The sequence below is a fragment of the Tachyglossus aculeatus genome, chromosome 1 (genome assembly GCF_015852505.1).
Source record: "Tachyglossus aculeatus isolate mTacAcu1 chromosome 1, mTacAcu1.pri, whole genome shotgun sequence".
In the NCBI taxonomy this organism is placed as follows: domain Eukaryota; kingdom Metazoa; phylum Chordata; class Mammalia; order Monotremata; family Tachyglossidae; genus Tachyglossus; species Tachyglossus aculeatus.
In genome coordinates this window covers 169,486,866-169,513,868 of record NC_052066.1, presented here as the reverse complement: position 1 = coordinate 169,513,868, position 27,003 = coordinate 169,486,866, and the positions used below count along the sequence as shown (strand labels likewise).

General features: G+C 53.3%; 1 protein-coding gene across 1 annotated transcript in view; it reads right to left on the bottom strand.

Moving 5' to 3' along the window:
- Positions 1–4,994: 4,994 nt before the first annotated feature.
- Positions 4,995–27,003, bottom strand: part of POMT2 (protein O-mannosyltransferase 2) — a 52,395-nt gene continuing 30,386 nt past the window's right edge. Inside the window, exons 12-23 of the mRNA XM_038746060.1 lie at positions 26,077–26,143; positions 21,792–21,852; positions 21,302–21,380; positions 19,949–20,100; positions 18,025–18,116; positions 17,680–17,756; positions 16,176–16,247; positions 15,626–15,685; positions 15,432–15,537; positions 12,022–12,162; positions 11,696–11,810; positions 4,995–9,058 (exon numbers count right to left, since the gene is read on the bottom strand). Of these exons, the coding sequence (XP_038601988.1) occupies positions 8,953–9,058; positions 11,696–11,810; positions 12,022–12,162; positions 15,432–15,537; positions 15,626–15,685; positions 16,176–16,247; positions 17,680–17,756; positions 18,025–18,116; positions 19,949–20,100; positions 21,302–21,380; positions 21,792–21,852; positions 26,077–26,143 (1,128 nt within the window). The 3' untranslated portion in view covers positions 4,995–8,952. The remainder of the gene's footprint in view (positions 9,059–11,695; positions 11,811–12,021; positions 12,163–15,431; positions 15,538–15,625; positions 15,686–16,175; positions 16,248–17,679; positions 17,757–18,024; positions 18,117–19,948; positions 20,101–21,301; positions 21,381–21,791; positions 21,853–26,076; positions 26,144–27,003) is intronic.

Here is a 27,003-nt window from a genome sequence, read left to right as displayed (position 1 = left end):
GGTGGGCAGGGAATATGTCTGTTTATTTACCGAACTCTCCCCAAGTGCTTGGGTACAGTGCTGTGCACACAGTAAGCACCCAATAAATACGATCCAATGCATGGAGAGGGGGGCAGGCCCGGGTCTGCTTGGTCCCCCGGCCCGGAGCAGATTGTCTCCGGGAAACTCACCCCAGTCCAACGACCTCCACAGGCTACGAGGCCTCACCCACGTCACCGGACGCTGGACCAGATGTCCGGGGGCATTGCGGAGTTTAGGCTTGAGGCGGGTCCCTCCCCTCAAGAGGCTGACAATCTAGTGGGGAGATGGCCACCGCTGGACTAATAATAATCCCAGTAACGACGGTGCTTTCATGCAGCGCTCGGTACACGGAAGCACTGGGGTAGATCCCAGATAGGTGGGACACGGTCCCTGGGCTCAAAGTCAAAGTAGGAGGGAGAACAGGTCTTGCATCCTCATTTTACAGATGAGGAAACTGAGGCCCCGAGACCAACTCGTCCAAGGTCCCACAACAGGCAGACGTGGGCCATCCGAGAATCCTAAGGGTGCAAATCCCCTAAGCGCGCACTGACTGATAAACCCAGACGTGATGGCCAAGAGAGCGCCTTGGAGACAACGGGGCATCCGGGTAATCGGCCAGGACTTCCCGGAGGAGGCAGGTTGACGACGGGGCCCCTTACGAGAAGGGGAAACTGAGGCAGCCAGAGCCATGCCAGAGATGAGGGAAGGAAGCGGTCCGTTCTGGTCCGGCTGGAGCCCAAGTGAAAGGAACTGCCACCTCCAATCCCTCTCTGTCCCCAACCGAGCCAGAGCCGCCAGGGATGTAGACAGATGGCCCGGTCCAGCCTGTCTCCGGGCAGGTGGGAGCACTGAACTACCCAGGTGTACGCTAACTCTCCCGCTCAAGGCCTCGAGCTGAGGGAGGAAAAGAAACAGACGATATGAGGTTCAGCTTCCCTGGCCCGGGGTACCACCGCACTCTGCGAAAAACCGGTCTCCGAGCCCTGGCCACCTCTCAGACCCGGGCCTCCTGACCTGCATTAAAGGGCAATAGCATGGCATAATGGATAGGGCACAGGCCTGGGGGTCAAAAGGTCATGAGTTCTAATCCCAGCTCCACCACTTGTCTGCTGTGTGACTCCGGGCAAGTTACTTCACTTCTCTGTACCTCATCTGTAAAATGGGGATTGAGACTGAGCCCCATATGGGACAGGGACCGTGTCCAACCCAACTTGTATCCACCTCAGTGCCTGGCACATAGTAAGTGCTTAACAAATGCCGTGATTATTATCATTTCCTCCCCTCGGGTGGGGAGGAGCCAAAAGAGGATCACAAGTATTCATTACAGGAAAAATACAACCGCTTCCTAAGTTTCACTCATCCTCTTCCTCCGCTCTCCAGGGAATGTGTGAATATCTCCACTTTCCAACCCAAAAGAGCTCTGAGGAGTCCGTCGGACCACAGAATCTCGGAGTTGGAAAGGCCCTCGAGGGAGCATTTGGTCCAGTCGCCTGCCTCTGGACATGTCTGTCCTTTAAAGAGCTATTCCCCGAATTGGGGGCTCCCCAAAGAACTCCTCTTTTATGTGTAGCTAAACATTTCCTTGTGGCCTTTAATTCCTTTTCCTCTTGTTCATTCCTCCGTGGAGAGGGACAACAACAGATCGGCATCTTCCTCAACAGCCTCTCCCCTATTTTTGGAGGCAGTTACTACGCGATCCCTGAGTCTTCTCTAGGCTAAATAACCCGAATTTCTCAACTGCCAACCCCGATCCACTCTCCCTCCCTCCCTCCCAGAGGTCATCTCAGCCTCTGCTCCTCCCACCCCGTGGCCAACTGAACCGTGTCGGTCAGTTGGACTGTCCCCACAAGGAAGGAGAAAGGGAGGAAACTTCAAACTTGCCTTCACCTTTTAGGGGCAGAACAGGGTGGGTAGTGGAAGCGGAACTCGCTGGGCCGTGGGCTCCTCCTGCTTCACGTCCTTGGTCCCATCTATGCCCCCAATTCCTGCCATCTCATCCATCTACCCTCGCCCTCTGAGCTAAGTCCCCCTGAAGACAGACTCTCCAGGACCTGTACTCAGAAAGGGTCTTTCTCTAACCGATCGTCCGCACGACTTTCCGGCTGGTTTCTTCTGGGGGAAAGAAGCCCGACAAACCACTCCGGGGACCCAACGATCAATCCTTATCCAAAGCAAACCGGAGTGGAAGGAAAGTAAGAGCCTGGTCGGTCTGGGCCTGAAAGATGCTCAGATGTACCCTTCCCTGACCTTCAGAGAGATCGCTGACAAGTACAAGGACACTGTCAGGATCCAGACCGGAGAATGTTGACAGGGCCACGGGAAACAAACCTGAGGGGAACTAAGCCAGACTCCACAAAACCTGAGACTGTCTTTGACTCCCAATAGCTTTTCCAGAGCCTGCAAGTGGGGGAAAACTCAGCCAGCACACTTTGCTCCTCTAACACCGACTCCCTAGTCTGTCTCACCGCTGACCCTTTCCCTCCTGTCCTTCCTCTGGCTCGGAACTCCCTCTTCCTTCATATCATTTCCGCATTCAAAGCCCTCCAAGAAGCCTTCCCTGCCTAAGCTCTCTTTACACATCTCAATACTCCGCTACTTCCCTACCCTGTAATACATTTTAAGGTCTGTCACCCGGGCTAGACTGAAGTTCCTCGAGGGCAAGGATGGTGCCTACCAACTCTATTGTCTTCTACTCTCCTAAGTGCTTAGAACAGAGCTCCCTTCTAGACTGTAAGCTCGCTGTGAGCAGGGAACATCGACTCTATTGCACTGTACTCTCTCCAGCACTTAGTACAGTGTTCTGCACACAGTAAACACTCAATAAGTACCACTGATGAACACCACTGACTGATCGATTGGAATCAACTGCTCACCAAAGTGACTCCTGGCTTGTTCATCCAGTGCTCCACCTCTCCCCTCATCTGCACGCGGCTACAGTGGGATCCTTCCCGGATTCTTTCCGGATGGAACGCTGACTTCTCAATGCAGCCAGACCGGGATGAGCTGTATGGAATCTCAAGGGAGGGGAAGGTGATGAGTTGGGGCTCTTCCTGTTAGCTTAATAAAAGGAGCATAGGACCTGGGAGTTGGGAGATCTGGGTTCTAATCCGGGCTCCACCACTTGCCTGCTGGGTGACCTTGGGAAAAATTGTTAAACTTCTCTGTGCCTCAGTTTCCTCATCTGTAAAATGAAGATTGGATACATGTTATCTTTCTCCCATAAACTGTGGGCCCCGTTGGGAGACAGGGACTCTATCCAATCTGATTATCCTCTATCTATCCCAGTGCTTGGCACACAGTAAGCACTTAAATGCCACCGTTATTATCGTCATCAGTTTTGTCATCTGGTCATCGTCTAGCTCAATCAACCCATAATCCTTCAGGTTCGTTGCCCTCTTTCCACGCATCTGTCTCCGACACAGAAGAGCTCTACGATCCAATATACTGATTGACCTGAAAGGCTATCCATAGGCTTATCTCCCTCCTTCCTTCCTTGTTCCCTTTTAGCTGGTTATAATCACTGCTGAGATGGGCTGGACCTCAACTCTGGGGAAAGAAAAAGTCCCAGAAGAGCCATTCTGGTATTATTAGAATATTTGTTAAGCGCTTACTACATGCCAGACACCCTGCTAAGTGCTGGAATGAAAACATACAGGTAATCTGGGGCCTTCCACGGGCAACAGGCTGACCCCATGCCCACTTCCCCCACACCACCACAGCCGATGCAACAACAGCTCACCACTGCCACACGACCAACCCTCCCCTCCTGTGCATGCACGCACAAGCACACACACCGCACAATGCCCACTCCTCACAGTGTTCCCATTAAAACCTCTTTAAACTTTCATTCCTGGTCCTAGGCAATGACTCCATGCTTCAAGCCAACCTACACAGAGCACCCCGACTCATCCGACAGCCCCAGGAAGAACACGGTGTCCCCTGGCTTGATAGTGAGACAAAGGAGGAAACAGATTCCAGTTAATACTGGCAAAAGCGAGCCCCACGAGAGACACCTCGGTCACGAAGTCAAACACTGGGGCTAATGATTTCCGCTTCCCAGGTGCTTACCCTGCACCGGCTCCATCATCCTCGCCAACGCTGAGCTCTCTCTGGCCTGCTCCCTGGCCAGCCCCCCCACCATAAACCTATCTAGAGGAAGGAGACAAACCGATCCCCTAACCCATGGGGGACGGGGGCCACGGGAGAGGGAGCCTGTCCCATCAGCCGTATCGATAGCAGCCGCCACTCCATCTGGTCAGGCCACCTGATGCCGAGACTTCCTCCCTCCTTGGCTCCCTGCCCCGAGAGGGGCGGGTGGGGAGGAGGATGCTGCAGCACGAATGACCTTGAAGTCTTTCTCCTTCAAAAGGCTTCCAATCCGAGCAAGAAAAGATAGATTCTTTCTCCTCCAAACGGCATCTGAAGCAGAACCCAACTGAGCGAAGCCCAGTTGCGCATTTTTCCGGGCTGAGCTAGCCCGACCCAAAAATGGTAGCCGCTGAAGCAACTGGGAGAAAAGGGGCAGGGAGCGCTGAAATTCAAATCAATAATATAAAAATGAACCCTGGGGTTTTTCCTTGGTGGGGGGGAGAGAGGCGGTTCTAATAGGCCCGTAACATTCCAGTCTTTGGGGGCACCGAACGTCAGGATGCCGTTCACCTGGCGACGTGTCGGAGGCCGGCGGGGTCTTAGTAAAGGGCGTGAGTTTGCGTGCTGGATCAGAGTGGTTGTCCCAGAGGTAGTCTCAGAGGGAACCGGAGCCCTGGGCCCCAATTTCAAGTCACCTGAAAGCGGGGGTCCCGGAGCCAACCGTGTCTTTGGAGGCCCCCGGGGCCCCTCTGGACCGACAGCTTTGGGCTTCCACCAAGAGGCACACCTACTAGCCGTGTGCCCCGCTACATTCTGCTCTTTTGGGAATCCTTTCTGGATGCGGGAGAGAAAGCCAGATTGAAACGAGAACAAAAGGAACAACATGACATTCAAAACAAGAGCTATTTATTACAAAACTAAATTGCAAATGATCCTGATAGTTTTCCTTGCAGCCCCATCGCAAAAAAAACACCGTCAGCCCCGGAGAGTCCCCTCCCTTCCATCCAGTCCCTTTACTGGAAACTTCTTTCTTTGATGATATGCGGTTTAGACACACGGACACAAGCATGCATACACTCTTCCCTCGCAGAGCCTTAACACCTGAGGTCACACCAACACTTGCGGTCCCGTCCTGCCTGAAGCATCTGCCGGCGCGGGACCGGGATCCCGTGGAAAGAGGTTGTTGGGAAAAGAGGAGTGAGGGTCTGCATCTCCCCCTCCCCTTGGCAAGCAGCAGCAGGGGTGGCATCAGGGATGCCAAAAGAAGGGAAGCACAAGAAGAATGGCTGGTGCCTAGCTTGTGCCCTCCCACCCCTGACCACTGCCCCGATGGCAGAAATTCAGGCCCCAGAAGCCTGTTCTTCTCCCCGGCCCTCTCCCCCAGAATCGGGGATTTCCGGGAATCAGACAGAGAAAGGTTCCGACGGGGGAAAGAGGAGACCGAGGCTCGATATCCCTGGCTGACATTAGAACCAATGGCTTTCGACGGAAAATACCTGCTGGAAGTCCTGGGAAGCCCCCGATCTTAGAAAGGAGCAAGGAGGGGAGTTGCACCCACTCTGTAAGCCCTCTACCTTCTGGCTACCCTGGGTTTATTTCAATGAGGAGCAGAAGAGGAGGCACAAGGTGACGCTGCCGGGGGGGCGTTCCCAGGGGTTGCCCAAACAGTGCGCCCAGCCAGAAACGGCCCCAAGCTGATGGGGCTAACAGTGCTCCTGTTCACAGAAAGAACCCACTTCCACAGGTCTAAACCGGAAGAGTTTGCCAGGAGATAATCAGTGCCGCCAGATGGACTCTGGGAAGAAGAGGCTCCAAAGGGCTGCCGGGAAGGGTCTCTCCCGGCCCCCAAAATACCTTAGGAGCTGGGGCCTATGGCCCGTGAAGCAGAAACAATCCCAAGCCTTCCTCTGGCTCGGTGGGAGGGGGGCTGGCGAGAAGGATGAGGCTGGCACCTATGGGGCAGCAGAAGCTTGTGATCACCAATCCCTCCGGCCGGACACACCACCCCCAACCACGGGCCACTGTGGGCGTTGGGGTCTGGAAGAAGCTGAGGGTCCATTCGAACGGGCTTGGAGGTGGCCCGTGAGAGGCTACAAAAACTGAGGGCGGGGGTGATTAAGGTTTGCCCGGACTACCACTCCCTCCCAATGTTAGAAGGATGAGGAAAGGCCTGGGCGGAGCCCGGCAGAGACAGAATGGCAGTTTACCTGAAGGCTGTGTCAGCCCCAGGCAGCCCCTCAAAGCACAAGAGAAAAAGGGGAGAGACCCTGCCGGAGCTTAGAATTAAAGGGGGGTTGGCTCCCAACTCTCTGGATTTACCTAGGCTGTTAGCCTGGGATGTCAGAATCCTTCCATGACACGGATTCGTTGGCTCCACTCTGGGTTCGGCCATAGCTCGCCCAGAGAAGAGAAGCAAACGGCTCAGGTTGAGCTCACACCTCCCGCCAGAAAGTCACAAAGGAGGCCGAGGAAGAGGCCTCTCTGCCGGTCCAGGAAGTGAGTTCATCTTACCCTGAGGACAGAAGCCGGAGGGAGCGCCCAGGGGGCAAGAGGGAGCTTTTTGCTAAACTGTAGAGAGATGAAGCGAGCTGGTTCCCTTGGCTCAGAGACCCACAGCGGACCCTCCCTTGACAGAGCGTGACTATCTGGGGGATTCCGGGGAATCAAGGGGAAAGGCACGGAGAAGTTGGGGAGGAGGGGATGAAGAGAGAGAAGTGAAGCCACTGGATGGTTAACCTGAGAGTCAGAACTGACCGTTCCAGGCCGGGAGAGAGAGTCCAGCCCCGTCAGGGCAACGGCGGCAGCAACACCAGGCCAGACCCCAGAACCTCCCCAGCTGAAGGGCACGATCAGTTCCCTCCCCTCCGCCCCTCCCAATAAAACACGATACCCAGGGCCGGGGGGTGATGTGACTCCTTGGCACCGGGAGGCAGCTTCTCTGGCCTCTTGCCCAGCTCTTGACAAACTGGCCTTGCGGGAGGAGGGGAAGTCAGGTCCTCCCTCGCCGCCCCCCGACCAAGCCCACCCTCCCTGTTTGACAAATGCAATTAGCCCACCCAGACTCGGCTCTCGCGGCGCTTCCTGCTGGGGGAAGCGAAGAGGGCCCCGGCCTCTCGGAAGGCAAAGGTCAGCAGGGCCCAGATCTAATTAGCCAACCTGCCCGGCTTTGGACCCGGCGGCATTTCCTCTATTAGTACTAATGATGGTCCGTCTGAACCAGCGAGAGGGCCCCGAGCCGCCTGCGGCCTCCCCTCCCCCGCCTGCCAGGCAGCACAGCCAGTGCCCGGGACCCGTTCCCCGTCGCCATGGCAACCACCTCCCCGGGTGCGTTCCAGAGAGCCGTGACCTCCCCTCCTCTCGGCCCTCCTGCCCCCCCTCAGCTTCGGAGCCCGTGGGGACTTGTGGTGGGGGGAGGAGGGCGGAGGATACACGGGGCAGGAGGTAACTGGACGGGCGCTGGATGTTTAAACATCCCTCAGGGCAGTAAACCAGCCGCGAGACCTCCAGGATGGGCGTGGGCGGTCAGCTCCTCACGGCCAGAGATGCTGGAGCCGGGAGGCTCTCCTTCGGCTTTCTCATTCCCTTCTGCTGGGGAAGGGGCGGATGAGGAGGGAGGGGCCGGTCTTCGGGAAAGGGAAAAAGACCCCTGTGACCTCCAGGCTCCTCACCTCCAAGGGTCAAAGATCTGGACCTCCCTCCTCCTCCTCCGGCACAACTCTCACCTGCCTAAGGGAACAGGCAACTGGAAACACTTCGAGCAGAAGCAACCTCAGTGGGAGCGTTTCCCAGGCCAAATGGCTGAGATCTGGTGCCCCACCAGGGGCTGGGAGACAAGACGAAAGGAGGGGAACCAAACAACATACAGGACCCCCTGCTAGACTGTAAAATCCTCGAAGGCAGCGACTGTACCAAATGAACTCTGGTGGACTCTCACGAGCGCTTCGGTGCTGTGCTCGACCCACAGTGAGTGCTCAGGAAATGCAATGGACGGACTGACGGACTGATCCTTTTCTCCCTAGGATGCGCAACTCCTGTCTAGATCCCAGGCAGGGAAGCAGGCGGTCAGCTGCCACTGAAAACACCCACTAAATGGCAGAGGGGCGCCTGGCGGGGTGAGCGGGAGTCCCACGAGAAGAGACCTGGGGTCTCTGGATCTGGGCCCGTCCCTCATTCGGGGGTGATGTTGGTTCGGTAGAAGGAAACGAGGACCAGAGAGTCTCGCCAACCCCGCATCTGCTCCGCCCGGGTGTGTCCCGGCCAGGCCTCGAGCCCCCCCAACAGCCCTTTCAGAGCCCCTTTACGATCACTCGCTCCCTCACCCAAGGACTAACAGCACGTCCAGCCAAGACAAACTCCAACGTGAAACACCACCTCAAAAAGCTACTGATCACCCTAAACCGACACTTGATGTCACGACGTTTTGATATCCTGTCAACTGATCTTGCATACAACCAGTCCCTCTAAGGCTCACACACCTGGCGACATTTCTTGCACACATACCTCAAGACCCCAGAGAGTGAGTGAAGAGAACCCCCTTCCCCCCCGCACACCCCCTTTGCTCACTCACTGACGAACCCAGATTACCCCGAGAGGGAGACGTTCCACCCCAAAACTGCCCCAGAAGAACGTCTATGGGACTTGCGGTCGGAGTCTCGGGCCTCGCGGACTGTGTTGCAGAGAACGGGAGGATTGGGGGCAGCAGGCTTGCCAGCGTCCTCGCGGGAAGAACGTTCCTCCAGCTACTTGCCTGAGGGAGCACCAGGAGCCAGATCCACGGTTGATTTCCTCTGGATTTGGTCCTCGGTGGCTCGCCGGGAGCCTTCCGGGAAGCCGTCGTGTGCTCTAAAACTCCCATGAGTCCAGCCACCTTAGTCCTGCCATTGGGCTGTGGGGGTCCTGAGCCAGGGGACCAACCATTCCATAGGACAGAGGGTGGAAAAGGTAGAAGCTAGAGGGAAGAGGTCAAGAGACCGGGTCAGCAACTGAGACACAGAGACGGGGAAATAAGGGCCGAGCAACCCTGACTCTGAGCCAGACATCCAGGCGGTGAATCCTGCTGTCTGGGAAAGAGACTGGACCAATGACGCAGAACCCAATACCATGCTGGGGAGAGACCAGTCTTGCTTTGGGAAATGCCCCCCCTAAAAGACCCTCCAGGGCAGAGGGCCAAGGCTTGCCGAGGGCAAAACTCACTGCTACAGAAAGACCTCCTGGTAAGCACGGAGGGAAGATGGGGCAGAATGGAAATGTCAGCTAGATGTGGCAGGGATCAATCAATCAATCCATCATATTTCTTGAGCGCTTACTGTGTGCAGAGCACTGTACTAAGCACTTGGGAAGTACAAGTTGGCAACATATAGAAACGGTCCCTACCCAGCAGTGGGCTCACAATCTAGAAGGAGGAGACAGAAAACAAAGCAAAACATATTAACAAAATAAAATAGGGAGTGAAGGGATCTGACTGTGAGCTGGCTGGCAGGGCCCTCTCTGAAGCAGGCCCCTGCCTCCAGTGATATCCAGTGTCCAGCCAATCAATGGTGCTTACTGTGTGCAGAGCACTGTACTAAGCCCTTGGGAGAGTACAATTATAACAACGTAACAGAGTTGGTAAACCCATTCCCTGCCCACAGTGAGCTTAGTCTAGAGGACAACCTTACTCATTGTGAGTCTAGACTCACTGTGGGCAGGGAACATGTCTACCAACTCTATCATACTGTACTCTCCCAGGCGTTTAGTACAATGCTGTGCACATGGAAAGATCAGGTGGGAATCTGGGCAATCCTTCATTCTCCAAGGTGCAAACCAGAGTTAGCCCCTCTAATCTGTAAATTCCTTGTGGGTGGGGACGACTCTATTGTACTGTATTCTCCCAGCACCAGTGGGAGAATAGCACTCCTCCCCACATCTGTCTGACCACCCTACTTCCCGCCTGAGCCTGTCAGCCCAAAAACGGAGAGGAAGAAAGAGCGTGTGCGCCCTCGTGTCCATCTTCTCCGCTTCTGAGAGAAAGCTTCTCGGGGGCAGGAAACACATTTTTTCTGTGTGAGCACGTTCCGGGAGCTGATAAGTCAGTAGTAAAACGGCAATAATGGGAGGGGGCTGGAAGAGAGAGAATGAACTAGCACACTAACACGCTAGTACAGTGCTCTGCACACAGTAGGCCCTCAATAGATACCACAGATTGATTCACTGATTGACTGGCTGAGGTTGGGCCCTCAGATCCTGAACGTAAAAGCGTTCACTTTCCCTTTGCCTTCCCTTCACTCACCTTCTTCTGTTCCTCTCACCTGCCACTGGCTGTCTTTCCCTCTCTGTCCAGCGTCTGAGGAACGTACATTATTTGTCAGGGCTCAGGGCAATACCCAGAAAAGAGCTACCAGATATCCAGCAGTTACAAAATCACCAGTACGAGGCCTGCAGCCATCGTCTCCCGTCGGGGACGGAGCCAAGCCTACCCCCCCGGCTCTTCTAGCCGGGGCTTTCCTCTCCCCAGATAGCCTGGCTTGATTATGTTCAGGGGCAAGACCCTTTCCCGGGCCCTTTAGAAAATGTCTCGGCCCAAGGCCGATGCATTCCAGCGATCCCTCTAGCTGCTGCGAGGAGCTGGGAGGAGGTTTTGGGAGGCAAGAAGAGAGTTAGGGGGAGGGAGAAAGACTGCCTGGGAGTCCCGCAGTCAAAACACCAGAGCCCTAAGGGGCTGTGGCATGGTCCCCCCTCGACCCATCACACTGGACCGAAACTCAATGGGTCTGGCGATATTCGCATCAAGGTACCTGTGGCTAGGATGCCACAGAACAGACGACAAAGAGAGGCGCACACAGAGTAGGAGAGTGTGAGAGATGCCTCCCAGGGACTGCAATTCATCCCACCCAGACCACGGGATGTCAGAGAAGCAGCGTGGCTCAGTGGAAAGAGCCCAGGCTTGGGAGGCAGAGGTCATGGGTTCAAATCCCGGCTCCGCCACTTGTCAGCTGTGTGACTTTAGGCAAGTCACTTCTCTGGGCCTCAGTTACCTCGTCTGCAAAATGGGGGTTAAGACTGTGAGCCCCACGTGGGACAACCTGATCACCTTGTATCTTCCCCAGCGCTTAGAACAGTGCTTTGCACATAGTAAGCGCATAACAAATGCCATCATTATTATTATTATTATTATTATTGTTATTTTAGGAAGGGGAGACCCCTAGTGGGCTCACAGCTGTGACTGGTTACACACTGGACATCTTCCAGACTCGGGCTTCCTTCCCCTCTCAATTCTCCGCTCTCTTCCTCCTCCCCTTCTCCACCCCACATCTGCCTGACCACCCTACTTCCCGCCCGTGCCTGTCAGTCGGCCCAAAAACGGAGAGGAAGGAAGAGCGTGGGAGCCCTCGGGTCCATCTTCTCCGCTTCTCTCAAGGGCAGGAAACACGCTTTTTCTGTGTGAGCGCGTTCTGGGAGCTGATACGTCAGTAGTAAGAACGACGATAACGGGGAAGGGGCTGGAAGAGGGAGAATGAAAAGCCAATATCCTAAGCAGCAAAACTTGCCAACTTCCCATACAAGAGGGGGTTGACTGGAGCCCCGGTCCCTCCCGGTTTGGTCTTACCTGTAGGCGGTACCCAGAATCATGCTCAGGATCCCAAACACGTGCACCCTCCTAGCCAGGTGAAAGGATGCCAGGCGCCAGGCGCAGAACCTCAGGAAGGTGTCCCAGGTGATCCCTAGGAGGGAGGCAGAGGGGAAAAAGTGGTCAGACACACACACACCCCCGCCAAACCACCTGAACCCCATTCCACCCCCACTGACGTGGCCGAGCCGAGGGGTTCAGTTACCTTCTCAGTTCCTTTTCCACTCCCCCACCAGGGCCCCTCGCCTTTCTCCGTCCGGCCCAGCACGTGGCCCCGGGCACGCGGGCTGCACGAGGGCGCTTACCTGTTAACATGCTGGAGAAAAGCATGGCTGGGAAGTAGTGATGGAAGTAGAGGACTCGGCCCATGGCGAAGAACGGGAGGTAGTGGAGCAGCCAGCCCAGCAGCACCTGACCCCCTCCACGCAGCAGGACCCGAGCCAGCCCTAGATCACGGCCATGCGGAGGGAGAGGGCCCGCGTCAAAATCGACGGCTTCCGCCTTCCCGGTTACCTTGGCAGGGGCCCTGGCGGGGGACGCCCCTGGGATCCCAGACAGGCTTTGATTCCAGGAGCCCACCACGTCATAGCAATGGTAGTAGCAGTAATAGTACTAGTTGTGGTGGGAGCGACTTCACTGAGCGTCCCCTGATCCTGGCTCCACCACGTGTCTGCTGTGTGACCTTAGGCAAGTCATTTAACTTCTCTGGGCCTCAGTTACCTCAACTGTAAAATGAGGACTAAGAGTGTGAGCCCCATGGGGGACAGGGGCTGTGTCCAACCTGATTAACTTGTCTCTACCCCAGCACTTAGAACAGTGTGCAGCACATAGTAATCACTCAAGAAGTACCATTATTATTATTATTATATGATTAAGATTATTACTACTACTACTATTATTATTATACGCATCAGGCAAAAACCTCCTCACCCTCGGCTTCAAGGCTGTCCATCACCTCGCCCCCTCCTACCTCACCTCCCTTCTCTCCTTCTCCAGCCCAGCCCGCGCCCTCCGCTCCTCTGCCGCTAATCTCCTCACCGTACCTCGCTCTCGCCTGTCCCGCCATCGACCCCCGGCCCACGTCATCCCCCGGGCCTGGAATGCCCTCCCTCCGCCCATCCGCCAAGCTAGCTCTCTCCCTCCCTTCAAAGCCCTACTGAGGGCTCACCTCCTCCAGGAGGCCTTCCCAAACTGAGCCCCCTCCTTCCTCTCCCCCTCCTCCCCCTCCCCCCCGCCCTACCTCCTTCCCCTCCCCACAGCACCTGTATATATGTTTGTGCATATTTATTACTCTATTTTACTCGTACATATTTATTCTATTTTATTTGGTTTATATGTTTTGTTTTGTTGTCTGTCTCCCCCTTCTAGACTGTGAGCCCGCTGTTGGGTAGGGACCGTCTTCTATATGTTGCCAACTTGTACTTCCCAAGCGCTTAGTACAGTGCTCTGCACACAGTAAGCGCTCAATAAATACAATTGAATGAATGAATATATGATGCAATACAGCACTCCTTAACCTCACAGTTTATATGAGATCATTCTGAAATGTTGAATTTTAACCTGTTTTTCACTACTTTGTGTACACCCTGAGAGCCAGGAATTGTGTCTGATAATCACCCGTGCATTCTTTCCCAGTGCCTTGCACACAGAAAGCACTTAATAAACATTTCTCCTAATACTATATTATAAACTATTTATTTATATGATCTGTCTGTCCAGTGCTCTAAACTGTAAGCTCACTGTGGGCGGGGAACATGTCTACCAAATCTGTTCTACTGTACTCTCCCAGGTGCTTATTACAGTGCTCGGCACAGAGTAAGCACTCAAATATCATTGATGATGATGATGATGAAGATTACTAGTTGGATTACATTATTGTTCAGTGAGTCTGTCCTCCCCGTCTTAGACTGAGAGCTCCTTGAGGGTTAGGGGCTGTGTCTTACTTGACTTTTCATATTAATTATCACAGTGCTTTTCACCTTGTAAGAGCTCAATAAATGTTAGTGATGCTTTATTACTACGTTGCCGATTTGTACTTTCCAAGCGCTTAGTACAGTGCTCTGCACACAGTAAGCGCTCACTACATATGACTGAAGGAACACGTTTCGTTTTGTTGTCTGTCTCCCCCTTCTAGACTGTGAGCCCATTGTTGGGTAGGGACCGTCTCTCTATGTTGCCAACTTGTACTTCCCAAGCGCTTAGTGCAGTGCTCTGCACACAGTAAGCACTCAATACGACTAAATGAATTGATCATAATAATAATATAACCACCACCACAATAATAAAAACAGAATGTGCCTTTCAACTAACCCCATGGTTTCCAATGGCAATACAGAATCCTTGAGCTATCTGGTCACTCACCAGTAAACCAAGGACAAAAAGCTGCTTTTTGGCACCAAAGTTACACACTGATCCAAATCCAGTCATCCGGACGGAAGGCATCCAGCCTCAGGCGCCAGATGGATCCCTCAGTTTCCCTCAGCTCTGCCAGCCAACACGGACCCATCCAGCTAAAGGAAGGCTGCTTCCTCCCCTGCTCTAACTCCTCAACTATCCACACTTCCCTGGCTTGGCTGTAGTCGTCCACCAATGAACCCAAATCAATCAATCAGTAGCAGTTACTGAGCACCTTCCATGCAGTCCTAAATGCACAGGAGAATGCCACAGAACTAGTATGCAAGATCCCAGCCCATTAGGAGATTACAACCTAGCAAGGGAGCAAACTAATTGCTAAATTCTAGCTAAAAGGAAGTAACAGGTATAAGTAGCTGCACCTAACTGTTGTGGGGAAGTTGTATATTTAAGGGCTTAGGTGGTGGAGAGGGCTTAAAGGGGGATCATAAAGTGGGGAGATGAGAAAGTCAGTCAGAGAAGGCCTCCTGGAGGAGATGGAATTTCAGACTTTGAAGATGGAGAGAGCTGCGGCCCGCTGGACATGACGGGGGAGTGGGGTGCAGGTGGGAGCAACGGGTCGGCGGCAGAGGAGAGAAAAAGGCTTGGTGAACAGGTTGAGAGGAACTAAGAATGTGAGCTGGGGTGTAGTGGGAGACGAGAGCAGATTGATTCAGAGGGAGAGGGCTGATTGAGAGCTGCCTCAAAGTAGGAGTCTCCGCTTCATGCAGACAGGATTGGGGGAATCACTGAAGGTTTCTGAGGAGTGTGGAGATGCGTGCAGAATGAAGAGAGCCTACTGAAGGAAGCAGGACCACCTAAAAACAAAATCGGCCAGAATATCACCCTGGGTTTTCCCCCGCTTGCATCAGCCACTAGCACAGACGAGCCAGTCAGAGACTTTTTTCCATGGTATTTGTTAAGTACTTATGCTGGGCCAGGCACTGTACTAAACGCTGAAGCAGATACAAGCTAATCAGGTTGGACACAACCCAAATCCCCATTTTACGGATCAGGTAACGGAGGCATAGAGAAGTGACTTGCCCAAGGTGGCACAGCAGACAATTGGTGGAACGGGGATTAGAACTCAGGGTCCTTCTGACTTCCGGGCCTGTGGTCTCTCCACTAAGCCTCGCTGCCTCTGGGTTGGGATCTTAGGGAGATGGGTGTGGAGCAGAAAGCAGCTCCTAGGAGCTCTTCTCTTCCCCAGTGGGGATCAGGGCCTAAAGGGAAGGAAAATCAGAGGAGCATTACATGCCTCTCCCTTGCCCTGGGATGCGGATGCCTCTGGGCCCGGCTTCTAAAATGAGAAAGAGAACCTGACCTTTGGCCTCGGCCGGCAAGCAAACTCCTCTCTGCAGGGTCACCATGGTGATGCTTCCCAGGAAGAGGTAAAGGCCAATGCTCAGCAGATTCAACCACCAGACCACCTAATAAGGGATGGACAGAGCACAGGATGAGGGCAAGACAGCCCCGTGGCCAGATGTCAGAGAACAAATTTCAGAGACAAGCACTCACTGGATTCCCAAGTAAATACACGCGATAGTCTGTCTCGTTGATGCCGGAGAAACGCAGGCCCTGAGGGGGGAAAATAACCATCAAGGAGAGTTGAGAAATCCCCAAGCTTTCATTCATTCAGTCGTATTTACTGAGCGCTTACTGCGCACAGGGCACTGTATGAGCACTTGGGAAAGTAAGATACAACAATGAACTGCTTATCCAGGGCCATTCTAGAAAGGAATTTGCCACCCTGCACTGGCCTTCAGAAAACCAGAAGAATCAAATCGTGTTGGCTACTGAGGACGTAAATGCTGGGTGACCACAGGGGCCCTGTTGAGCCAGGGTCAGGGCAAAGCACTCGAGTCTACAGCTGACCCGGCCTTAAGGCCACAAACCTTTCGACGGGCCAACGGACGCCGTGCTCGGCTCCGACCGCTGCAGAAAAATCACTGGCTGGGGAAGGAAGCACCGGGGCTCCGGACACGCCAGGAGGCTGGGACGGGGCCTCCGAGGGCGCCTCGCTGGATTCTCTGCCAAGGCCGGGGGAGGAGGAGCTTCCAAACCGTACCTGGTAGTTAACGGGCCAGTGCCACGGCTTGGATGTGACTTCATTTTCCTTGGGCTTGAGGCCGCTGTTCCCCTGCAGGAAGGTGGCAAAGATCCAGAGATAAGACCAGAGGCCACGGGGCTGGCAGGGCTGAGAGGCAGCACAGCGAGGGGAAGGGAGGCAGAGCAGGTTTCCTTGCTTTCCTGGGAGGCCGGGTCGACCCCGGTTCAGAGGGTGTCTGTGGGTGCATGGCCTGGGACGCGATGGTTGGCCAGAAACTCTCGGCACATACAAATTTCTGATGACTCCAATGGCGGTGGATTCTACCCCTGGGCTCAGGTGTAACCGAAACGGCTAACGGAGGCCAGCAGGCCCCACCACCTTCCGGAAACCCACACCGTGTGGGGTGCGGTAAAGGCTTCTCGAGAAGCTTCTCTGGCAGCAGGGGCGTAGACCACTTCTGTTCTCCAATTTGGGTCAGTGGTATTTACTGAGCACTTACTCTTTGCAGAGGACTGGACTAAGTGCTTGTGTAATACAACAGACTTGGTAGACCCGTCCCCTGCCCTCCGAGAGCTTATGGCCTAGAAGCGACAGAAAAAGCAAGGATACATCTCTGGAGGCATGTTGCTTCTCTGGCTTAGTGTTCTGGCTCTCTGGCTTTGAGCTGGGGGTGCTAACTGACCTCTGGGCCCGGGGCTCCCGCCTCTGGCCTGGCCTCAGGCCTTCCACTCTACCTGACCACCTCTACCACCAGTTCCTTCTCTCCTGCGGTATCCTTCCACTTCTCGGACTACCTCCCGTTCCAAATTTCAAATGAAAAGCCTCTCTTCCCTCCCTTAATACTTCTTCAACAACAACAACAAACGGAGAGAGAAATTAGCTCTGAAGCCGTATTCTTGAACGCCCTTCTGGAATGATGCATTGAATGACAAATACCCCCAAAAGGGCTGTACTGTAAGCCGTGGCACGCTACAGTGACAGCTATGAATAGTGACTCTGACCATTGGTGACCTTGGCGCCATTTCTTGCTGCCATCACAGCCACCTCCCAAACCCGGGCGATGACATCATTTGTAACATTTGGATAAAGACCAGTTATGATCCTTGAAAAACATCCAGCTTCTCATTTTGTTACGGTGATGTTTCAGGGGCTTTCCCGGAGCCTAAACCTTCCCTTGCTGGTTCTCAAGGAGAGCATTCGTGTAAAACAAGATCTCTGATCTACTGGTCACAATCACTTCCTAAAAAGTCCTAGAGGAAAACAGCTCTCCAAGGAAGAAAGCAAGATGTAATTCAGAGCTACTGGGGCCCCATCCAAGACAACAGTCTTGGCTTGATTAAATATCCAGGTTAGAAGAGGATGAGGGAAGGGTCTTTCAAAGGCTCAAGGGAATTGACAAGTTTGGGGAGCTTTCCACAGGGTGGGGAGGTGTGATTCTCCACACGCCAGTCCTAGTGTGACGACCCAATTGGTGGTTTCCTGGGAGACCTAGGAGAGCCAGCTTTAAACAGGGCAATCTCACCCGGATCATGACCATGTGGGACTCCAGGAGGATCTCAGGAAAACTGGGCTTCAGCACCTCCAGGCTGATATTTGGCACTGGGGGAAGAAAGAAAAAAAGGAAGAGGAATAAGGCAGAGCAGTTTCTCACCATTTCCTCCCATCAACACACGTTCTACATCGGGGGCGTTAATGCGGCCGGTGAAAAGTCCGGGTCGAGGGCGCTGGGGAATGTGGACGAATTATCGGCCCAGTTATCCAAGTAAGGGCGGGTAAAAGCCCGACTCTGCCCTGAGGCGGCTCCCCTCAGACCGAACAGTCCGTAACCGTTCCAACCCGGCCCAGGTGGACGGGGACGCTCGCTCACATTTAGGATTGATGTGGTCCTCGATGTTCCAGATAGAATTGGGGGTTTCCTTCAGGTAAGGGGTGCAAGTGACTTCCAGCTGCTCCCAGCCCCTGTGAAATGAGTCCACAAGTGTCCCTCAGGGCTTGAACCCAACTCTATTTGGCTGACTCTTTCAGGCTGCCCTGTCTTCTTCCAAAAAAGACTCCGGAGCAGATTAGTATTTTAACTCTCTCCTTTTACAGGCAGAGAGACTGGTGGGGAGGAAAGAGGCAGAATGGCCTACTGGAAAGCGAGGCGGTTTGCCAGTCAGGGGACTTGGGTTCTAATCCCGGCTCTGCCTCTCGCCTGCCGTGACACCTCGGGCAAGCTGCTTAACTGCTCTGTACCTGTTTCCTCATCTGTAAAGCAAAGAACTGAAATACCAGTTCTCCCTACCTCTTAGACTGGGAGAACCATGTGGGACAGGGACTGACTCTGATCTGATGACGTTGTCATCGGGCCCAGCACAAGGCTCGGAAGTGCCTGATGAATACCATCTTTTTTATTAATTATTTTTATCATCAGCGTCGTCATTAAGAGCACTTGCCCAAGTCCCCAGAGCCATTAGTGAGAGAGCTAGGATACGGTCCTGTCCGCCTGTCCGCTCACTGGTGTTGTTGAGAGATCACAGCCCGCTGACCCACACTCTCTAGCTAGAGCAGGGGTCCTGCCACGGAGCTCCCTTTACGGTCTCTTTCTGTCCGCGGCCGTTTTCCCCCTCCAGTCCCCTTGGAGGGAAACTGTAGGGGCAGGAGAGTCAAACAGCAGTGTAGCTCTCAAGAAGCAGCCTGACCTAATGGAAAAACCCCGGGGCCTGGGATTCAGAGGACCTAGATTCTAATCCCGGCTCTGCCATCTGTCTGCACTGTGACCTTGGGCCAGTCATTTAACTTCTCTGTGCCTCAGTTCCCTCACCTGCAAAAAAGGGGGGCGGGGGGGTCGTCAATGTCTGTTCTCCCTCTTACATAGAATGTGAGCCTCACGTGGGACCTCCCCCTTCTAGACTGTGAGCCCACTGTTGGGTAGGGACCGTCTCCATGTGTTGCCAACCTGTACTTCCCAAGCGCTTAGTACAGTGCTCTTCACACAGTAAGCGCTCAATAAATACGACTGATTGATTGACCTGATCCCAGCTGAGCCCCCTTTTTCCTCTCCTCCTCCCCTCTCCACAGCACCTGTATATGTTTGTACAGATTTATTACTCTATAATAATAATAATGGCATTTATTAAGCACTTACTATGTGCAAAGCACTGTTCTAAGCGCTGGGGAGGTTACAAGGTGATCAGGTTGTCCCATGGGGGCTCACAGTCTTAATCCCCATTTTACAGATGAGGTAACTGAGGCCCAGAGAAGTGAAGTGACTTGCCCAAAGTCACACAGCTGACAACTGGCGGAGCCGGGATTTGAACTCATGACCTCTGACTCCAAAGCCCGTGCTCTCTCCACTGAGCCACTCTGCTTCTCCTAATTTTACCTGTCCATATTTACTATTCTATTTATTTTGTTAATGATGTGCATCGAGCTTTATTCCTATTTATTCTGATGACTTGACACCTGTCCACATGTTGTGTTTTGTCGTCTGTCTCCCCCTTCTAGACTGTGAGCCCAAGTTGGGTAGGGACCGTCCCTATATGTTGCCAACCTGTACTTCCCAAGTGCTTAGTACAGTGCTCTGCACGCAGTAAGCTCTCAATAAATACGATTGAATGAATGAATGATCTCATATCTACCCCGGCGCTCGGTACAGTGTCAGGCATATAGTAAACTCTTAAACACCACAATTATTACTATTATTAGGAAGCCAGAAGATAGACGGTCTTGGCAGGTACTGAACAGAAGGCCACCCTGACCCAAAGGGCCCAGGCCTCGGACGTGAGCTCCCAGGAGGGCCAGGGACTCACCACTTGGGTAGCGTCTTCCCCGAGGAGCCCAGGACACAGCCGGTGGCCAGGTGGATCAGTCGGATCCGGCTGCGCAACACCTTGATCCGGTTCCCAGCTTTGCGGTTCATCACTTCGATCCGCCAGAAATCATTCGAGTCTCCCGTGCCGTTCTGCGCCGTGGACCAGGCCCAGAGCGCCCGAGAAGCAAGAGGAGTTCGGGGGGGGGAAGAGCAGGCGAGAAGGGAGAAGGGAATGGAGCTCGTTCAAGAATCATCGCGTTTAAAAGGGCTACCTCCTACCTCCTTCAGGGGCCACCGCCAGGAAGCCATCGCGTCCAAGGCGCCTGCCCCGTCACTGCTGGCTCAGTCAACCACTCAATACTATTTTTCGAGTGCTTGCTCTGTGTTCGCTCTCCCAAACGCATGGTAGCCTGCACAGAGTAACAGCTCTTTCCATGACTATATATTGACGGACAGGAGATCCATGCCCAGAATCTAGGGTTTGGACGGAAGAGAAACAGTTGTTCCTCGGATACCAGATTCCAGTTTTCGCTGGTCTCTAAAAATAGGGCAGTTTGGGGGTCTACACCCCTTTTCGACTCATGGATCTGGATCTCGCCCATCATCTGGTCACCACCCTCACCTCACCTTGGCCAGCAGGACTAGATTTTGGCCGGGTTCCGCCCCGGAGGTTGGCCAACCGGGGGGTGCCGCATAGGCGACAGGGCAGGAGTCTCCTTTGCACACTGTAATTCAAAAATTGACCTACTGACCCTACAAGGAGGATTAAACCCAGAAAAATGGGATTGGACGAAGGTGCCTACAAAACAACTCTCCACGTTAAATGGAGACAAAGTCCCCAGGCTCTCCCAAGATGTGATAACTAATGTTACGTCAACAGGAATCTGGAGAAGGTCAAAGGGGCACTAGATTATCCCTACACGCATCATCGTCATCAATCGTATTTACTGAGTGCTTACTGTGTGCAGAGCACTGTACTAAGCGCTTGGGAAGTACAAATTGGCAACATATAGAGACAGTCCCTGCCCAACAGTGGGCTCACAGTCTAAAAATCTTAGCTTTGAGACGTCGGCCCTTACCTCAAGCTTAGTTCCAAACGGCCTTCTTAACATGTATTAAAAATATTAGTAGTGCTACAGAGAAGGTGTAAATAGAAATGTCCCAGGGCATGGATGGCGATTTTATGGATTCGCTTTTCCAAAAGGAGCCAGCCCCAGTATTATTAAGTTACCCTAATGCTGCCTCAAAGCTTCGGGAACACGCTGGCATCGCACGTCCTCAGAGACACAGACAATCGCTCTCCTAGCTCCGATACTTCCTATCATGCTTGGAACTTCGGCCGTTCACTTACCACCCCGTAGCCAGTGACCTGATAGTGCTTCCTGGTCATGGGGGCCTCGTGCTGGTGGCTATGTAGGTTTCGCGAAGTCCTGGAATTCAAAGGAAAAGGGTGTTTCGCTTAAACTGCAGGACGCATAAGGTGGGACTTCAATTCCGGCTACCGGAGTTGCGCTGCAACCAGCGGAACTGAAGGATTTGGGGGGCTCAGTGGGGACTGAGATGAGGGGAGGGTTTGAACTTTTAAAACCAGGCCTCTCTTCATCCTCAGGAGCTCCCTGAAGTCTGTGTACAGAAGTAGAAGGCAGCAGCTCTCTGGTCCCCCAAGAGAAAGTATGAGAAGAAGCAGGAAGCACACTGCTTCCCAACAGTTCCCAGTTAATTCCCAAACGGGGTCACCGGTTAAACATTTCCCCATTTACCACAGTCAGTTTCCCGTTTAATTCCAAGTAACTGGGAATTGAGAACCCACACCCCGACCCCTGACCCTCCAAAAGCCTTACTCTTTGTGCTCCAGCCGAATGATGTCTCCATGTCTCACGAATTCCACCGGGAAGGCGGGATCTAAGGGATGGGCCACATGAGAAATCAAAGGCAAGGAATGACCCCTGAACAAGGCGACGAGAAGCAGCGTGGCCCAGCGGAAAGAGCCCGAGCCGGTTCTAATCCCAGCTCCGCCACCTGTGTGCTGTGGGACCTTGGGCAAGTCACTTCGCTTCTCTGGGCCTCAGATACCTCATCTGTAAAATGGGGATTAAGACTGGGAGCCCCATGTGGGACACGAACAGCGTCCAACTCGATTAGCCCGCACCCAGCGCTTAATACAGTGCCTGGCACATAGTAAGCGCTTATCGCAAAACGAACAACGAAAAACACGCAGCCACCTGGCCCAACCACCGTTTGCCCTAATATTCATGGGGAGCGCTCCCGAAAAGACGGAGGATCGGCCAATTCTGGCTTCAAGGCCAAACAGAACCCAGACCCATGTCGACGGGCGAAAAGATCTGGCGGTGAAACCGAGCTACGAACAGGCCACAGAGGCTACCCACGCCAAGCAGTAAAGCCCTCGGGGAATTGAGGCCCTAGAAATAGATTGGGACCCGGTCATAAGTGAAGTTTACCAGCTCTGAGGCTGCTGAGGAGAAATAATAAATCTACCTGATAAAAATAGAATCCCATCTAAAACACCAAATTGCTAGGTCTCTGGACAGTCAGAGAGCACACAATTCCTGAGAATTTCTCAACAACATTGTCTTTCCAGAACTCTAGGGAGAGACATCAGGAAGTCAAACAAGACATGTCGGGAAGGAAGCCGCCAAACAACTGAAGCTTACTTTTACAGCTTGGACCTTTAACAATGGTGTTCACCTATCTACCGACCAGAAGCAGTGTGGCTCAGTGGAAAGAGCATGGGTTTTGGAGTCACAGGTCATGGATTCAAATCCTGGCTCTGCCACTTGTCAGCTGTGTGACTTTGAGCAAGTCACAACTGCTCTGGGCCTCAGTTACCTCATCCGCAAAATGGGGATGAAGACGGTGAGCCCCCCCCGTAGGACAACCTGGTCACCTTGTAGCCTCCCCAGCGCTTACAACAGTGCTTTGCACATAGTAAGCGCTTAATAAATTCCATTACTATTATTATTATTACTTATGATACACGTGCAATGGTAACTCTACGTCTTAGCCTGGGCCTAACACTCAAGATTACATCGTGGCCCAGTGAAATCAGCAGATCTGGCTCTACTTACTCTTATTAGGAGTAGTAAGTAGTATTTGCTCGGCACTTACTATGTACCAAGTCCTGTGCTAAGCGCTGGGGGTAGATGCAAGATAATCAGGTCGGGTAGAGTCCCTGTCCCACAAGGAGCTCACCGTCTGAGGAGGTGGGAGAACAGACACTGACCCCCCATTTTACACATGGGGAAACTGAGGCATAGAGAAGTTACACGGAAGGCAAATGGTAGAAGCAGACATAGAACCCAGGTCCCCTGACGCCCAGGCCCGAGCTTTTTCCACTAGACCATCCGGCTTCTGAATGTAGAGAAGAGCTTGGGCCTGGGTTCCGATCCCCATGCTGCCACTTGCCTGCTAAGAGACCTGCGTGACCTGCTCCGTGCCTCGGTTTCCTTACCTGTAAAATGGGGTTTCACTACCTGTTCTCCCTCCCACTTGTATCGTGAGCCCCATGTGGAACAGGGACTGCCTTCCTGATTATATTTTATCAACCCCAGTGCTCAGTACAGTGTTTGGCACATGAAAAGCACTTAAATACCATAATCCTCATTCTCATCATCGTCCCTCTTTTTGCACTGAATGCTACACAGGCTCCTCTTCAACTGCACTGAATTTAAACTTAACTGCACATCTTTCGGAGGGGTTCGATACTCAGGAAGCATAGTCTTAGATCACTCAATCAACGTGAGAACGTTGTTGGGTAGGGACCGTCTCTATATGTTGCCGATTTGTGCTTCCCAAGCGCTTAGTACAGTGCTCTGCACACAGTAAGCGCTCAATAAATGATTGAATGAATTTACTGAGCGCTCTGTGCGGAGCAGCGTATTAAGCGCTTGGGAGAGTGCAATAAGCAGAAAAGCAGACACGTTTCCTTACAGTCTCAAGGGGATCCAGTGAATTCAACCATCCCTGGAAAGGAGAGGTGAGGGATTTTAAACAAAGCCAGAAAACCGTCCTGCCGGCCGTCTCACTAAACGAAACCGGGCCGGCCGACGGAGAAGGTGAAACGAGCAAGCGGGCAAGGAGAAATGAACGGCGGGAAGGACCGTTGGCAAGGCCAGCTTGCCCATCCCCGCCCGAGGAGGATCGCCCTAAGACAGGTGCATCCAACAGACAGTGGGCTAGCAAGAGTGCAAATGAAGGCGAGCAGGAGGTGCTCCCTGCCCTCTCCCCGGCTGGAGCGGAAGGCCTGACCCGCTGGCGGCAATCTGTCACCCTCTAGAGAAGGCGGCCTTCATCATCATCATCAATCGTATTTATTGAGCGCTTACTGTGTGCAGAGCACTGTACTAAGCACTTGGGAAGTACAAGTTGGTAACAGATAGAGACAGTCCCTACCCAGCAGTGGGCTCACGGTCTAAAAGGGGGAGACAGAGAACAAAACCAAACATACTAACAAAATAAAATAGATGTGAACAAGTAAAATAGAGTAATAAATATGTACAAACATATATACATATATACAGGTGCTGTGGGGAAGGGAAGGAGGTAAGATGGGGGGGATGGAGAGGGGGACAAGGGGGAGAGGAAGGAAGGGGCTCAGTCTGGGAAGGCCTCCTGGAGGAGGTGAGCTCTCAGTAGGGCCTTGAAGGGAGGAAGAGAGCTAGCTTGGCGGATGGGCAGAGGGAGGGCATTCCAGGCCCGGGGGGTGACGTGGGCCGGGGGTCGACGGCGGGCAGGCGAGAACGAGGCACGGTGAGGAGATTAGCGGCAGAGGAGCGGAGGGTGCAGGGTGGGCTGGAGAAGGAGAGAAGGGAGGTGAGGTAGGAGAGGGCGAGGTGATGGACAGCCTTGAAGCCAAGAGTGAGGAGTTTTTGCCTGATGCGTAGGTTGACTGGTGGCCACTGGAGATTTTTGAGGAGGGGAGTAACATGCCCAGAGCGTTTCTGGACAAAGATAATCCGGGCAGCAGCATGAAGTATGGGCAGCATGAAGTATGGGGCGTCAGTCCGTCGGCTTGGTTCCCATCAGGTGGCTGAAGCACGGGGCGAAACCCCGGCCAGGGGCCTAAGGCCCAGCCTGCCCCAAGCCGCAGTGGCCTAGGGGGCCACTTCTGTAGACTGGTGGACACCGCTCGGTCCTGCTGGAACAGCGGGAGCTGCGCTGCATGCTGGAACGGGCTTGTACCTATTTATTACTCTATTTATTTATTTATTTTACTTGCACATATCTATTCTATTTATTTTATTTTGTTAGTATGTTTGGTTTTGTTCTGTCTCCCCCTTTTAGACTGTGAGCCCACTGTTGGGTAGGGACTGTCTCTATATGTTGCCATCTTGTACTTCCCAAGCGCTTAGTACAGTGCTCTGCACACAGTAAGCGCTCAATAAATACGACTGATGATGATGAAACGAGGGCAGCTGCCACCTGCTCCCTGGTGATGCCTGCAGGCTCCCTCCTTCCGGGCAAGCGATAATAATAATGGTAATAGTACTTGTTAAGCGCTTACTACGTGCCGAAGCGCTATTCCAAGCACCGCGGTAGATACGAGTTAATCAGATTGGACACAGTCCCCGTCCCGTATCGGGCCCACAGTCCTCCCCCATTTTACGGATGAGGTAACTGAGGCCCAGAGAAGCGGAGTGAATTGACCGAGCCGACGTGGGGCGGAGCCGGGATTAGAACCCGTGTTCTTCTGATTCCCAGGCCTGGGCTCTGTCCACTAAGCAGCTCGGGTCTCCTCCTTCTGGGCTAAGCCTGCTCTCGGACCCGCTATTAAGGCGGCTTCAGACCGGGGAAGCCGGGGTCTAATGATAATAACGATGGCATTCATTAAGCGCTTACTATGTGCAAAGCACTGTACTAAGCGCTGGGGAGGTTACAGGGAGATCAGGTTGTCCCACGGCGGGCTCACAGTCTTAATCCCCATTTTACAGATGAGGTAACTGAGGCCCAGAGAAGTCAAGTGACTGGCCCCAAGTCGCACATAATGCTCGGCCCCGAAACCCTCCCGCCACCAGCCCACCCTTCTGGAGGGTGGGAGAACGTTAAAAAAAGAGGATCGCGATCACGAAACATCGGTTCTCCGGCCGGCCTCGCCGACCTCCTGCTTACCTACGTTGACGCTGGGCTTTTTCACAATCCACAGGTTGTTATAGTCCTTGTGAAGGTACGTCGTGACCTGAATGACGCAAGAATGCCCCAGTCGATCGGGGCCTCTCCCCCTGCGCCCCTCTCCCATATATCTCCACGTCCGAAGACCCCAGAGCAGGGGATGAGGGGTGACTGCATCCTGCCTTCATAATGACCTGCTTTAGTTTGGTTTGAGATCTCTGATGCTGTGTGCGTGGGTGGCGGGGGGAGGACTGCATCTGTCTAGCGCAGTTTGCTTTTAAATTGCAAGTTCCCTGAGGGCAGGGCAATCAATCATCACTACTACTGACTGAATGGAACCCCTTGAACTACCAAGCGCTTGAGAGTCAACTGTCGATCAATCAATGGTATTTACTGAGCACATACTACATGCAGAACACTGTACTGAGCATAGGGGAAGAGTACAACGCAACAAAGTTCGCCGGCACATTCCCTAATCCACAATGAGCTTACAGGCTAGAGGGCAAACCCAGAACCTCCCAAGAGCTTCAGAAACATTGGAAAAAGATAAAGCAAAACAAACAAAAAAACCCTCATACGGCAAACTGTATCCCAAATGTCTACACGACACTTCACGGCGCAGGCTACAGGCTCGTGAGACAGGAGGGATGGTGGTTCTGTCTCCGGTGATGGGAAAGTTACGGGAAGGCCAGGGTTTGGGTGGGAAGATAAGTTCTGGTTTTGACATGTTTAGCTTTAGGTGACAGCAGGACATCCGAGCAGAGACGCCCTGAAGGCAGGAGGAGATGTGAAACTGCAGAGAGGGAGGGAGATCAGGGCTGGAGACGTAGCTTTGGCAGTCGACCGCCCAGTCAACTGGTAGTTGAAGACATTAATTCATTCATTCAATTGTATTTATTACTAATAATAATAATGATGGCATTTATT